The 16,041-nt window shown below is 28.3% G+C and overlaps 1 protein-coding gene across 1 annotated transcript; it reads right to left on the bottom strand.

The window, feature by feature from the left end:
• Nucleotides 1–7,841: 7,841 nt before the first annotated feature.
• On the bottom strand, nt 7,842–15,765 carry LOC123292298 (cleavage and polyadenylation specificity factor subunit 1). The gene is made up of 13 exons (XM_044872893.1): nt 15,466–15,765; nt 15,191–15,405; nt 14,516–14,835; nt 13,499–13,749; nt 13,244–13,425; nt 12,096–12,647; nt 11,709–12,020; nt 9,877–11,181; nt 9,666–9,818; nt 8,951–9,127; nt 8,614–8,887; nt 8,088–8,217; nt 7,842–8,028 (listed from the first exon to the last, which is right to left on the bottom strand). The coding sequence occupies exons 1-13, from the start codon at nt 15,635–15,637 to the stop codon at nt 7,842–7,844; spliced, it is 4,230 nt and encodes a 1,409-aa protein (XP_044728828.1). The 5' UTR covers nt 15,638–15,765.
• Between the last annotated feature and the right edge of the window lie 276 nt (nt 15,766–16,041).

Raw genomic sequence — 16,041 nt, 5'->3', positions numbered from 1 at the left:
TAAAAGGCAGCACTGTTTAATAAATTTCTGTAATTTAGGTAGTTAGTCTTTTAATGCATTTCTCCATAAATAATAAAAGTGATTATTAAACCCGTTTTAAAATTTATATAAGATATTTAAAAAAAATTGCAACAATATGGACATATACAATAATCAGCGAAGGAAAAAAAAATTAATATAACGTCAAATACGCAGAAATCGACAATTCAAAGTATTTTTCTCTTATAATCAATTTGAGTGAAATAAATGTCCATAAAGTTTCATCATTGGGGTGGTACGAAAAATAAATTTTTTCCCTTTGGAACAAAATTAATTTAAGTAAAAAAAATAAAAAATAAAAAAATTTTAACAAATCTTTTTGACGTTAAAATTTAAATTAAGGCGAAAACAAATTTTTTGCACCACGTTGGTTTCATTATTTATAATTTTCCTCAGGAATATTATTATGCACAATAAAAAAAACTAACTTTAGAGATTTAAATTTTTAAGGCGATAGAATTAGTAAACAATGTTTAAATAAAAATATTTATATTTATATAATCGTAGATACAGTGCAACAACAAATATTAAAAGAGTAATATTTCCTCGATTTTATTTTTGTAACGTGTATTTTATAAGAAGATAGTATTGAAAATTTTGAACATATGTAATACTTTTAACATAAAGTTCGGCAGCTTTCAAATGGTATAAAAAATATTTGACCAATATTCAAAAAAATTTTTTTTTTATAAACAAGCAAAAAATTGTATTAATTTTCGAATGTCACAAGGATGAGGTCGGAGTTAACCGAGATTATTTTTTGAGCTATTTTGAGATTGCCGAACTTTATGTCACCTTTAAAACAGGACTATTATTACAAAAGTTAAACAGATGCAAACAAGAAGTAGGATGGAGAGAATATGAATATTTCTCCAATATTTTGTTATCCGTAATGAACAGCTGAAAATAAACGATCGAATGATTGTTGATTTCGCAACACGCGCGTGTCCGTATTATATCTTGCTTTATTTGCATCTGTTTTCTCCCGAAATAATAGGCTCGTTTTATGACACACTTCCTAATTATTTAATTGGACTGGGAACAAAAATTAACTCAAACGAATTTTATTTCAAAATAGCTTTAGAAATTTCACAGCAATATTAGAAGTTAGATATTCTGATTGGAAATACATTGAGGTGATAATAACATTTTTATACTAGAATAGTTTAAAATAATAAGGAAACTGTTGGACTGATAAATTGTAGGTTAATTGAAATGGATATTGTAAGGTAGCTTAAAGTGGGTATACTTACTAAGAAAACTGACAAATTTTTCCGAATAATATATTTAACGAAAATAAACACTGCCATTTATACCCAAATAAAACGAATAATTAATGCAATATGAAAATCATTGACCATTTTCGTCAGTATATTATGGTATGAAAATAATTATTATTTTTAGTGCCTGAAAGTTAGAGAAAATAAAACTTTATTATTATTTATAGCAAAATATTTCAATCGACGTCTATTGATACGTTCAGAAAATATTTTTATGGCACGAAATATTTAAGGACATTGATACTCGATAGTCTAGATGGGGTATCCCAAAAATATCTGATTAAAAGAGCAGAGTTGAGGATAAAATTCCTTTGTAGTTTTTAGATCCGAAATCTTCGTTAATTGTAATTTTGAGAATTTCACTATTAATATTTGTCAAATAGATATTTTATAAACTCAATTAAAAAAAATTCATTTACTACAATTTACGATCTTCTTATTTTTTCTTATTTGCATAAATATTAATGTTTAATTTTCTAAGTAAATATCTCCGCAAATAAGAAACTTATCAGAAACTTATGGAGAAATTCTCAAATATCAAACGATAATTAACGAAAGTTTGTCTCGATAATGGTATATCGAATCCATAAACTATAAAGGAACATTCTTCTTAGAATTTTACCCCTTAGGTATGTCGTTACTATGTTATTCTAAGGGGATTTTTTTTTGAATACTTGGTATAAATTATCTTTAATTGTTGAAAGGAAACAAAAAGGTTTATTCGGGAAAATTATTTGAGAACGTCTAAAAGAGAAAAAATCGTATGTAGTGAATGTAGGATGTGAATAAATAAAAATATTTGGTAAATTTGATAAATTTGGGTAAATATTTTTTATAAAAAAAAACATACAGTATTTATTGTTGCACTGTAAGGAAACTTACTGATAGTCTAAGACACAATATAAGGTCGGCCTTCACCTATCTGATAACCAGATGAGACATATTTTATTGATTAATAAACACGCCTTTGATAGCTTGTCGATCGAAATAGGTGCTTTCCTGCAAAAGAATGTTATCAAATAAAATTGATTCAAATTAATTTAACTAAAAATAGTCATGAACACTTTTCGATCGACAAGCTATAATAGACGTGTTTATCAATCAATAAAATTGCATAAAAAATATGTTTCATGTGATTTTTAGATAGATGAAGGTCGACATTATATTGTCTCCTGTAGTATAAATACACATTCATGAACAAAATTCGCCATTCGTCCCGTTTGTATCATAAATAAATAAAAATTGGTGTTTTAGATTCTCAAATTGTATAAATTATGCAAGAAAATAATATTTTTAAAAATTTGGGAGATTTATTTCACCTGAACACATAATCATTTAATTTAATATATAAAAAATACAATTAATTAAGTATGCTCGTTAATACAATGTTATTTCATTGAAGTCAATTGTTATGTTAAATGGTATGCGACAAAAGACTGTACTAATTTTCATAATCTAATTTATTAAAAAATATGAAAATAGTTATCTTGTATACGTCTGAAAGATTAACAATGGATGCCAAAAAAACTGTGTAATATGTATTAATTTTTTTCACTTTCAAGATTAATTTTGAAGACTGAACAAACTCACAAATTTTATTTTCTATCAAAGATAAAGTGTATCATCTAAAAGAAATTGAAAAAAAAAACTGAAATACGTAAGAATTTATAAAATAAATAAAAAATATAGACATTCAAGACAATATCTTGATATTGAAGATTTGTACACACATTAATCAATACGATCATCTGGTGGCTCAGAAATAAAATATTTGTCTGATTTGCATGACATCATAGGTGTGTATATTTTTTCATAAATATTGCAGCCAAGAATGTTATTCAAAAAGAATCTAGCTAAGGTTATCATGAACCAAACACATATTCGTGGTTTTGAAAAGGTTCAGTACACTCACCCATTTTTTGTTTGTTTCCCTAATGGACCCTGCACAAATCATAAGTAATTTTGATTTCCGTTAAACTTTGGGGAAAAATAGTTTATGGTCTCTATTGAAACTCTCCATAGACTTAGAATTTAAAAATGATTCGATTTAAATTTAAAGTACTTTAAAGTTTCAGAGAAATTAATTCATTGGAAATGGAATTACATTTTCAAAGAAATCCATTGTTATGTCATTTAATGGGGTGTCCTTAAATTTTTTCCAAAAACATATTTTCACGATTTTCGAATCTCAAATTTCTGTAATTTGAAATGTGTTGTAATGTTTCAAGCTTCGAATCTATGCAGACATTTAACCAAATGATCTTTTAAAATTAAATCGACAAACTATAAATATTATATAAATATATATAAATTGCTGAAAAAAGTATTTTGCTATTTTTATTCATTTTTTTACTTTCTTATTTGTAATGAGTTAAATTTATAAATCCCTTTCTTAATTTTTTGGCAAACAATTTAATTTTTAAATTGGTGGACCGCCTTGAGATATCATGGACATGGAAAACTACCCTAACATCGCTTACTAATTATTTCTTTGCAAATTAATATAGTAATTTATTACAGCGATGCAAATTGGCAACCTATAAATGTGCTGGAAAATTATTATCAGCCGGGTTACAACTAGCTATCTTATTACACTCAACATTCAGCAGTCTAGTAAATGCATCCATTAGGCCTTCAAAATACTATAACATGTAAAGGTCTGAGTGGAATGACCTGCATGCATAAATTATAATACCTCAAATAGTTTTAAACTGTTGAAAATAATAATCGAATGCACGTTAAAAACTGCTTCAAATTATGTATTCAAAAAATTAATATATTTACGAAGTAAATAATATAATTTTCTTATGAAATTAACATAGATATCAAAATTTCAAAGCAATAAAAGAACTATAGACGCACATGTTTTTATTATAAAAATGCATTTTTTTGAGATGTTAGCAGAAACGAGCATGCTCATTTTTGGAGAGAGTTAATAACAGTATGATCCAAATTCTATAATATAAAAATGTAAATAAACCACATAAAAAATGAGTATGTTATTTTGAATGCTATGAAATAGAAATCTTATTAACAGACCGGGAGCCCATGGTGAGGTGAAGTTTCTACGACTCTTTTTGTCTATCATTTGATTAAAGATTGATAACGATAAGTTTAATAATAAAGAAAAATGGGATTTTACGAACTAATAAAAATCTGTTTTTGTTTCAATTTTTGAATTTCGACGATTTTTATACATATATATTGCTTTTAATATTGAAATAAAGTCATTGGCAAAACAATATGCAGTAAAAAATGACAAAAAATTTGCAAATGTCGAAGGACTTAAAAAATGAAGTATAATTTTTCAAAACTTTCGTATTTGGTTGCAAACTTTCTGCTTTACTTACATATTAATCGTCGTAATACGAAAATCAAAAAAATTTGATTTCCATTAATTCCATACTAGAACCAAGCTTAAAGTATCTTTTTTTTTATTAGCCTTTAAATGGCAGACAAAAAAATTAATAGAAATTTCTGCACTTTATTTAAGCTTATGATTTATACTATATGGTCAATTCAATGTATTTGCCATGGAATTGTCATCTAAATTCATAAGCATACTCCTATAATGAGACCGTAGCCACAAAAACATAGCATAGGAAAATACACGTAAAAATTTCATAAACATTTTAATTTTACAGAAAATATGAATCTTCTTAATATTTGATTCAATGTCCAAAAATATTGATATATACAAATTGTTCCTTTTTTACTCAAATAAATGATAATTACTATATCTACCATATTTTGATTACTCTTCTATTTAATCTATTGCGTCACAAGCATGCGAAATAACATACTTATTTATTGTAATATATTGGTAAATAATATACCTTTATAAATTTTGATAACTTCTATTTTGTACTTCAAGATTTTATAAATTTTGATGCCCAATTCATTTTTATAAAAACAAGCCAAAATAACAAAAGTCTGATGAAATTAAAAAAAAAATTGTTTTATCCGCTTGTGTAAACTAAGGATCAACTGTGTGGTGAGAAATTCTTTCTTAAAATTCAGAAATGATAAACTAGTCAACTGTTTAATAAACTGATAAACTAGTCGGGATACGTGAGACAATAATCTACCTCAAACAAAATTTCGACAATGTTATATCACATTTTTTATTGTAGTTCAACTAACTTAAGTAAAATATTCAGATTCTCTACATTTTTTACTGTTAAAATTTTTATTTGTCGATTTACTTTTGGTTGATGGAAAATGGGGAAGGAAATATGCACTTAATGTAGTCAAAAATTTATCAACCAAATATTACATTTAAAAAAGAAAAAAAATTAATGGCCAAATATGTTAACTAAAGAAAATCTTATGATAACAAAGTTATTTAATTGTTAATATTAAACATTATTAAAACCTACTCATTAAACGTAGTCGAATGATCGCACAAAATAAGTTCAAAACATCAATTTGGATAAGGATGGGGAGGGAATTAAAATTTCAACGAAAATGGAAAATGTTAAAGCGCAACAACGAGAATAAAGAAAATAGTTGTACACCGTTAATCATTTCTGAAATTTGGAAACCTGTAAATACTAATATCAATTTATTCTGTTTATAAAACTCGGCATACATTATTAATCAAACCCAAAAATGAAAATCAACGATTTAATAAGGGACCACATTTCGTATTTACTGATCATTAATCAATATTGTTAAGAAAGAAGAGGCTAGCCGGTGCGATTATTCCGTGAATAGCTAGATTAAACGAGTGCAATGTTGCCTAATAAAGGAAAAATATTCAGATCATTCACGCCTCAATAATACATGTACGATTGTGTTTTTCTGGACGTATATAATCGTGGTAAAATCGATTAATATTTACTGAGGATATTAAAATAAGAAGATATTGGATAAAAAAATGCAAAAATAAATTTTGTTTGTCATTCCAAAGATCGAAATGTCCGTTACCCGACACCTTCAAAATTGCAATTTGCAAGGCGTTGGACGACGGTCACCTTGAGTGTGACACAAAATAATTTTTAGAATTTTTTTTTCAATTATAGTCGTATTCATTAATTTTAAGCTTATCACGGAAAAATCTCTTTCAACTTAGAAATGGTCCTTTGTATATGTTGGGTGACGGTATAGTGTATGCTGGGTAGGTGTCTTAACAAATTAAAAATTTCAACCAACTTTTTATAATATTTCTTGAAATAATTTTTTTATCGTGTAACATAATAATTAGTAATTGTAAATTAATTTATTAAAATCATTTTTAATACGCCTCATAATTTTAACGAATATAAATTATAGCCAAAATAATGTTAGATAATATAAATTTAAAATTACCAATGATATTTTTATACGTAATTATGTGGTATATTGCCCATTTTTAATTGTAATTTAATAAACTAAACAAATTGAGCGTTAATTATTAAGCTTTTATTTTTTATTAATTATTTAATGCTCACAAATTTATGTAAAAAGTGTTGTAAATATTTAAAAAGAGAAACAAAAATCCAAAAAAAATGAAAACTAAACTGAAGCAAATGTACAATTTATTAACATTGTCATTAAGTATATAAAAAATTAATTTCAAATTTCAATGTGAAATTTTTTAATCATATCTTTTATAATATTATTTATTTTATCAAAATATTAGTAAAGTATGTGAAAACTTTTAAAATGTTTGTATTATCAGTTATGATTCATATCCCATCCTCAAAAAATTGTTATCAAATCAAAATTTTCTTAAAAAACGTGATTCTAAACATTCCAATATACAAGGTTGTTCTGTAGGATGTTGCCATTATATGTACTTGACTACCTTTTTTTAACAGACGGACATCACTCACTGTTGACTATTGCGGTACAATTAAATCATTTTCAAAAAAAGTGGGCCAACGACGTCTCCTATAATCCATGTCATATCCATGTATAGCCATTATTTTTTTTAACATACCCAAAGATTTGGAAATGTACCTACAAGATTTTTAATAATACAAATTTAGAATCAATAAATTCATTATTCGAAGCTACCTAAAAATTTTCTATTTATTACAGTTTTTGAGAAAATGGAAACTTAAGTTTGGTCTTAATTTAGACCCTCAGGGAAAAATAATGATATTTACGAAAAAATTTGTTATTTTTAATATTTTTTAAATTGAAACTTTTGTTCTATCTCTTACAGTTTACAAAATGGGTGGTTGATCCAAGGCCCACTTATGACCTATGTTGCTCATTTACGAACTCGCAAGTCACTGTTTATGTACTGAATATGCTATAAGCATTTCTGCTCGGATATCTCATTTCGTTTTTGAGGTATCTTGCTGACGCGCAAACGTAAATGGACTAATTAAAAGATTTCATGAATACCTATACCAAAATTTTGTTTGTAGTATCAATATTTCTAAGCGCTACAAACTTGGGAATAAATTTAATATACCTTGGTATATTTTATATATAGGGTATAATAATGCAATTGATTAATTAAATAAAACCGTATAAGTTTTTAATGTTTTATTTTAATCATTATAATTAATTTATTATTATTATTCTAATTTAGAAGTTAGCAGTAATATGATCAATTTCAATCAGATCATCAATAATCTCTTCTACTTTTGTTCCAATCTTCTTTGAAATTTCTTGTTTTTCAGGCAAGGACAAAAAAAGGAAAGTCGATATTAGATCGCCATCAATGACACCACGTGACGGATTAGCTAATAATTTTCGGCGGCTTTTATATGTTCTGCAATATAAATTTCCAATTAGTTTCTAGCGTAGGTTAACAAGTATTATTTCGATTACCTGAAAGATTTTGGATTCAATCCGGCAGTATGTGGGCCTTGTAAAATAAGTACATTTTGTAACATCAGAAGTCGTCGATAGGTTTTCTCATTCAATGGAAGAATGTATCCAAGACCACCATCCAAAGTAGCTACGCAAAATAAACCATTTTTAACAAGAAATATTAAACAGATGTCAACGTTTAAATAATTTGTATATATTGAGTTAGTTATCAATACTATTTATAAAAGTTGTTTCAGCTGAAATTTTTGTTGTATTTATGAAAAAATTTTTGTAACATAAAACAAATGTGTTTTGTCTTTTGAACATTTCTTCTAAAGATTTAAAAAATAGATTTTGTGGAATTAATAAGTCATAATCTAGTAGCTGATTGCCTAGATTAAATGAGCTAGTTAGACTCTTTATGAACACCTAAAGCAATTTTTTTCAGTAAAAAATATTTCTTAACGTTAAAAATTTTAGACAACTTATGTCAACACTATATACAAGGTATATAAATATGTGTCTACCATATGCAAATATTTACCGAACATAGTAACATGTTTTCTATCAGCTCCAGCGTAATATTTCTGTTCGTAAGGACCACCTGTACTTCTACATTTAATTCGGAAAAATGAATTCACCAATTGTCCTAAATGAAAATCTGCTTTTCTTAATAATCTTTGTCCACCACAAGATTCTCTGGCTTCAGGTTGATACATGTATAAAACTAAATTGCGTTCACTGTCGGATATTAAAAAGCCCATACTTGTATTATCAATTAAATATTCAAGGGTAAAAACTTCACATGGTCTGTAATCCTATAATCAATTCAAAGTTTAAAACATCCCTTATTAAAATCAGATTGTCTTGTTAAAACTTACTCTGCTAACTAACGATAAAGTACGATATTCTTCTTGAAATCGTAATAAAGATATTGATTTATAAACATCGGCCACTAAAATTAAACTTTTAATACTGATTATTTGGTGAATGTAAATTTGAGTATCGATAAATGCCACACCAATCAAATCGTTATCCTTTAATTGCCATATATAAATCTAAAATATAAAAAAATATTCAGTAAATAATGTGAAAAACTTGTAAACATTTGAAAAGTTATATTACTCTTCTATGCTAGGATTTTCTAGTAGAGCTAGTAGTAGTGAATATACAATCTTTAAAGACATTTGTGTATTATTTATCCTTGTCAATGTATATTTCTGCCTCTATAATTGACCACATTCTCCAAAGAAATCGAAGCTTAAGTAATCAATAAAGATTATTTTAAATCAATACAATTACGCTCATCATTGAACTCACGCATTAACTTTCTTTCAGAAATTTATCGTCAAAAACTACTTGGTATAAGTTCTAATATAAGAATGCTTTTGGGAAAATTTGGACGCAATTTTGGGAGAACCTGCCTTTTTTTTAAACTTTAATGATTCATTTGTAAATTTGATTTTAAATAATTTGAAAATTATGCGATATTGTGTTTTTTAGAAAATAACCATTTTAAAAAATGAGAAACTTATTTTATAAATGTATTAATCTATAATTTTATTGATTATTAAAATCACGTTTAATTTTAGATACCTTTTGGCCAACGGCAGAGACTAGAAAACCAACAACTTGAGAAATTGCTGTAACTGGACCTTTTTGATCTTTGGCGTAGATCGTTTTAAAACGATTCTTTGTTAATGGCTGCCCCGGTTCAGGAACAACCTCAATGATATCATAAATAAGTATCTGAAAAAATAAGTTTGTTTATTGAAAGCGAACATTTAAAAATATTTTAGAATCTTACTCGTCCACGTGACGTAATGTCTTCACCATAATTATAATTTGTTCCGACGGCTATGTAACCTTTTAACCCAGATCGTGTACCTTCATACGCTAGATAAACAGTTTTTAAACATGTCACATGCTCCCATTCATCTAGCTCAATTCTAGTATTTGGAATTTGCTGCCATGTAACGGGAGAAAATAGATATATTTGAAATTGTTGTTGAAGAGGATAAGGAAACCGATCACCTTTGTCTTGTTCCGTCAATTCTTTATCTTCACCATTGAAACGATAGTAACGAGTAGACGGTTCCGCAGTAGCACTAGCCACAGCATATGTATGCGATTCATTGTGATAAGCTAGATGCAATACGGAATGTCTTAGAGGAACTTTTCTAACTGGCCATGGAGCATCATAAGTCACATGTTGAGTTAAAGCACAAATTCTCATTTCCATCTTTTTATTAAAGTACAAAAATCCTTGTTGGCAATTCACATTATTAAAAGGTGCAAAACAATTAATATCGCCATCAATCCACATAGGATGCGTTCTTAATTCACCTCTTGATGTTAAAAATATCCAGTATGGTCGAGCTCCACAAATAAACACTCCATTGTAACCTGCTATACTAGAGAAATAACGTAATTTACAAACGCGTTCTTGTAACGCATAAAAATCAGCACTTTCTGTATCAATTTTCCCTTCAACATTTGGTGCATACAAAATGCCATGTGGTAATTTTCGAAAACGTATTTTTAAATGACCTTTTGAGTATCGAAATGCTTGATACAATAATAATTCGTTTTCTAAACGTATTAAAAGTAATGGTCTCGATCCATGATTTCCAAGTGCAACCATTAATATTTCCTTCGCAATTTGATTCATTTTTGTGTTATCGTTACCATAATTTACATTTATATTGGAAAATAATGAAGGTACGGATTCTAAACTGTCAATTAACACTTTATTCCCTTGTGTAGCATTCTGAATTAAATAACATAGACGAAATTCAGGTATTGAATATATTTCTAAATTTGCATTTTCTCTAATTACAAACAACCAGTATGTCGGTTTTGTTTCGACTAAATATTTTTTCCACCAATTCGATTTTCGCTTTGATTGTGATGGGGTTGTTGATTTTAATGTGTTCAACATTTCTAGAGTTGTCGATTCTCCATAGAGTAAGTCATCTTCGTTGTCACCTGGTTTAAAATCAAGGGGTGTTGGTTTCGTTTCTACCATTGGTTCGGGTACTTCTTCCGGTACTGTATAGCTAAATAAGCCACTTAAGTCACGGTATAAAGTTAATGTTGCAATCAATGGAATCTAAAATTTAAACAAGAAATTTTATAATATAATCACAGCAAAACTAAAGTTGTAATTAATGGAATCTAAAATTTAAACAAGATATTTTACAATACAGCCACAGTAAAACCTCCATAACTTCCCCACTTTATATGATTAAGGATTGAAATAACACTTCGAAATAAAATTGAGCCAAATCTGTAGTTTTTAGAAAAATATGTCAAACAAAAGTTGTTTGGTTTTTCAATAGAAACATTTTTTGCATTTTTGGCCGATTTTGCTCGTTTACGAACTCGAAGTCACTTTTCAAGTTTAGTACAAATTTACACGAATTTCAGCTCCCTATCTTTTCTTCTTTTTTGGCTACCGTGATCACAGATGGGCGGGTGATTATAAATTAAGTAGGAAATTTTATGAATCTCCGTTTGTGTTTGACTGTAGTACCTATTTTGTTTGTATTATTTTTAGTAGCTACAAACTTTAAACTAAATTTAATATGTCTTCATGTGTAACATATTGCAGGCTATAATAATATAAATCACACATACCCTAGATATAGCTGTTTTTCCAACAACTAATTTCGTTGATCCACGTGTTTCTCTTAGCGTAAAATTAATTACTTGACTGTCTTCAGTTAGCAAAGTTAAATAAGGATCAGCACTTGTAGCATGTACAATTGGTGACCCCAAATCTAGTGGAATATGCTGTAATTGTTTAGCACCCACCAATAATCGTATACCCATTGTCGTCACTTGAACAATATACTTGTTTTTCCCAATATTACAAGCAAATATTGTGGGACTTTGTGTACAAAAGCCAGAGTTTTCAACTTCATTAATTTCTTGTCCAGTTTGCAAAACCTTTAGAAATTTTAGATTATTTATATAACCTGAACAAGTCCACAAAAAAGGATATTGTTAATAACTATTTCTTACCATTGTCGATTCTTCTTGTGTCAAAATTAAAAACGAATGGTAATTTTCATCGTCTGGTCCAAACACGGTCCACATATCAACACATCCGGGTAATTCAAAGGTTGTAACAATTTGTGGTCGAACTGATCGCTGTAAAATACAAATAGCCCCATTCTTTCCATAACCACTGGTTGTAACTAGTTCAACATCATGCTCAATATTTCCAGAATATTCTTCACTAAGAAATGCTGGTTCACCCATAGAAACTTGACCACAAGGTCCAATATTCAGTAAACTATCACATACTTCAAATACAAAGCTTGTTATAAAAACTGACGCTTGTTTCTCATTACCATACACTTCCAATTCATCAATATCGCGGATTTCTGTAACATCACTAGGCATAAAATCATTTGTTGATGAATCCAATTTTTGTCGTTTAGATAAATTGTTTTCAGATGATTTTTCATGAATTGTGATTATTTGATGGTTTTCTTTTTCAATGAATTTTAATAGCAATGAATTTCCAAGACGTGACCCCAAAAATAAATAGCCTTCTTCACAAACACATATCTAAAAAGAAGGTCAAAATAATTTAAAAACAAAGAAAATTTTAAATGTCAAACTTATCGTTAAAGCCCTATTATAAAAAAAAATCGCATGCCTTGTTATTGGATGACGAATGCAACAGTCTTTAATTCAGGCGTTCACATATAAAACGCACGTTAGCATTTGAGCGCCTACTTTAAACACTCGTATAATTGTAAACGTGCGTTAAAAATTAGCCCAATCAATGCTTATCATGTGAATATAGCTTTAAACTTGCTAAACAATAAACTTACGCAGGCTATAAAGTTAGGCTAATTATGTTTGTTTTTTGGGATTATAGAAAACGTTATAATAATTTTTATAAGGTCAAGCTCGAACACGGTTGACATTATGGTAGCAAATTAGTTCATTCGATCGGAATAAGAGTAGCTTACAACCATCTATCAGTTTGAAACCAGTTATGGTCATTTGATTGTAAGAAACATTTTGCTTGCAAAATAAAACTAATTTTGCAGTTAGTTTAAAACTTTAATCTTTAAAAAAGTCACATCCGTGTTTCTTGGACCCTAAGCCACATCCCGTCCCCGCCCTTAATAAAAAAATCTACAAATTAATCTTACGCAAGTTGTTAAAACACTGGCAGCTGCTTTATCAAAATGGAAACTTCGAATTGAACGCATACTATCCGCAAAAAGCGTTAAAACATATAGTTCACCACCTTTTAATGAAATTACCAATTTATCATCATCTATAAACGTTACTTGAGAACAGTCTAGACTGATTTTTACGTTTTCTTGTGGTTCTAAAAACAAATTAAAAATTTTATACGTTTACCATACATTCTACGTAAAAATTTTTATGTAATTAATACTTACTTAAAGGAAAATTGGTACTCGTTTCGGCGATACTGTTCAATGAAACACCATACGGTGGGACACTTTGATTCAAATAAATTAAAGCATTCACAGACATAATCAATGTGCCTCCTAATGGTTTACGTACAGGCACCGCTCGTACACAATCAAATGGTAGATGAGCAACACTCCATATAATTGGATGTACTTTTTGAGCAATATTTAATGAAATGGCAACCATACAACAAGTATCCATTCGTACAGCTGTTCGTCTAAAAGTAAGCGAATTAATTTTAATTTATAATCTCATGTAAAATAGAAAAGGATAATGAGCATATAAAAAAGATCCTGCTATAATGGTCCCTGTGTTCTTAGTCTTTTGAGTTTAATAACGATTTTTTGAAAATGCGAAAGATCGGGAATAATCAAAATATACATATCGATTGGATGCTTAACAATTTTCATTCAAAATAGTTTTTCCTTAAAGTGCAGTTTTTAAGAAAAGTTAAAAAAACCACAAAAACAAATCGTTCGGAAATTTTACGCTCGCTAACTATCGATTGTCCGATTTTTATTCTACAAGTAAAAAGCTAAAAAATTGTCAAAGGTGACATTACTGCACCCAAAACTTCAGTAAATCATACGAAATTTTTTTAATTTGATGGGACTATTTAAAGGGTAAAAATTTACTTTCAAGGGCGAACAGACAGGCGGTTGACAGATGAAAATAGACTATTTTATATCCATGAACCCACAGGTTTATGGGTATAAAAATAGATACCTTCATTCACTGCGGTCTAATGTTTTCATAAAATGGAAAAATCCTAAAGAAAGTTAGCAAAAAGGACAAAATTTACCAAGCTCGGTTACCAAGGTTCTAAATAGAACGAATTCTTAAAATGTGTATAATAAATAATGAAAAATTTTAACAAAAATAGTTTTATATAAATTTTCAAATTAACAACCATACAGGCCCATTATTTTATGCTTATAATTCCTTTTTTTCGACTATGTTTGTAATCCTTTCTTTTAACATACCCAGCAAACGTACGAACTGGTTCGTATAAAATTAGTAATGTTGGTTCGTAGTATCCATACAAAAATTGAATATCAATTACATTGTCTATTTTTTCATCTAAATCTTTTAACACTATCGTATAAGAAGCCATAATTGGAGATTTGCCAGAACCAGATGGTGTTACTAATGGTTTCACTTCTAGAAGATCAGTTTCATCTAAAGTATTTTCTTTTCTAAATGGTAGCACAACCAATTTCTTGCCATATACAGTCATTACGGCACAACGGTTTTCAGGATCAGTTCGAACCATTGGAATATGATGATGATGTGTCCAACCATCCTAAAATAAGAAATATTTTCAACTAAAGGTTTGAATATAGTTAATTTACCAAAAAGCAGACTTCTAGCTTTAACATGTATCGAAAAAAGCGGTGGTACAAAATGTCTCTTTAGAAGAAGGTTTTAAGATTGAAATGAATTTTAAAGAATAAAAACGATTAACCATAATTCGAAAAGTCAATTAAGAGATCTATAATTTAGTGCAGGAAAGGTATACTCATTTGCATTTTGGGGCATACAAATGTAAGAAGCGCATAACGAAAATTATAGTGAGTCCGTCTTTTAATATATTTATGTATATCGCATTCAGTGATAGATGTATACAATTACAAATAAAAAATATATATTTTCAATACCTTCATATCCTCCTCTTCGAAGTAATGTAAAGATAAAGTTTTAAGATCATGAGTTTCGGGATCATATTCAACCACAGACAATTTTGCATCTCGGAAACTGAGCAGTAAGGCGTCTCTTGATGAATGTGCTAAAGTAACACTTTGCATTGACATAATATTTCCATACAACGTATATTGTGTCAAACATTCTAATTTCATCTTTGGCGGTCTAGTATCTACAAAACAATTTGATAAACATCGAAGTGCACCCAGCGTTAATTATTATTAGTAATTACCTGAATATTTGTCCAGTTTTAGACCTTTTTCTGAATCTGGTATAAGTCTGAAAACTTTTACATAGTTTGTACCGGCTATAACTAAATTTTTTTCGATTCTACTGAAGAAATAACAACTTAAAGCATGTTCGACACCGGTAGCCGGATGAGTTTGTTTACAAATTGAAAACATTATAATAATTTTAGAGATTTTGACACAATAGTTAAATAAAAATACGTATATATTTACAATAAAATAATATTTTTCGAATAAAATATCATTTTAATGATAGCTTTGTTTTATGATTTAACTATTAGGTTAGAATTTGTATTTATGTTATTATGTTTTATAACTTGGCGTCATGCGTACTATTAGATGTATAGACGTAACTAAAGTAGACCGACAATAAACTGATATATAGCATGATCGTTTCACGTAGAACGTCTACGGTAGTTGCTACTTCAAAATAAAAATTTATAATCCTGTACAATATTTTTTATATTTATTTATTTTAAAAAATGCTGATCAAAACTGTCCAATTTTTTGTAACGCTTAAAAATATAGATGCTACGAACAAAATTTTGGTATATGTGCCC

The sequence above is a fragment of the Chrysoperla carnea genome, chromosome 2, assembly GCF_905475395.1.
Source record: "Chrysoperla carnea chromosome 2, inChrCarn1.1, whole genome shotgun sequence".
NCBI classification, from domain to species: Eukaryota; Metazoa; Arthropoda; class Insecta; order Neuroptera; family Chrysopidae; genus Chrysoperla; species Chrysoperla carnea.
This window is presented reverse-complemented; position numbering and strand designations above follow the sequence as displayed.

Bases quoted from the DNA above. Each gene is read 5' to 3' on its own strand.
- LOC123292298 (XM_044872893.1), bottom strand. From the start codon at position 15,637: ATGTTTTCAATTTGTAAACAAACTCATCCGGCTACCGGTGTCGAACAT. The intron at 8,218-8,613 runs GTAAATATTTGC...TATTTTGCGTAG, and splicing joins AAAACATGTTACTATGTTCG to CTACTTTGGATGGTGGTCTT. The intron at 8,029-8,087 runs GTAATCGAAATA...TTTATATTGCAG, and splicing joins TTGAATCCAAAATCTTTCAG to AACATATAAAAGCCGCCGAA.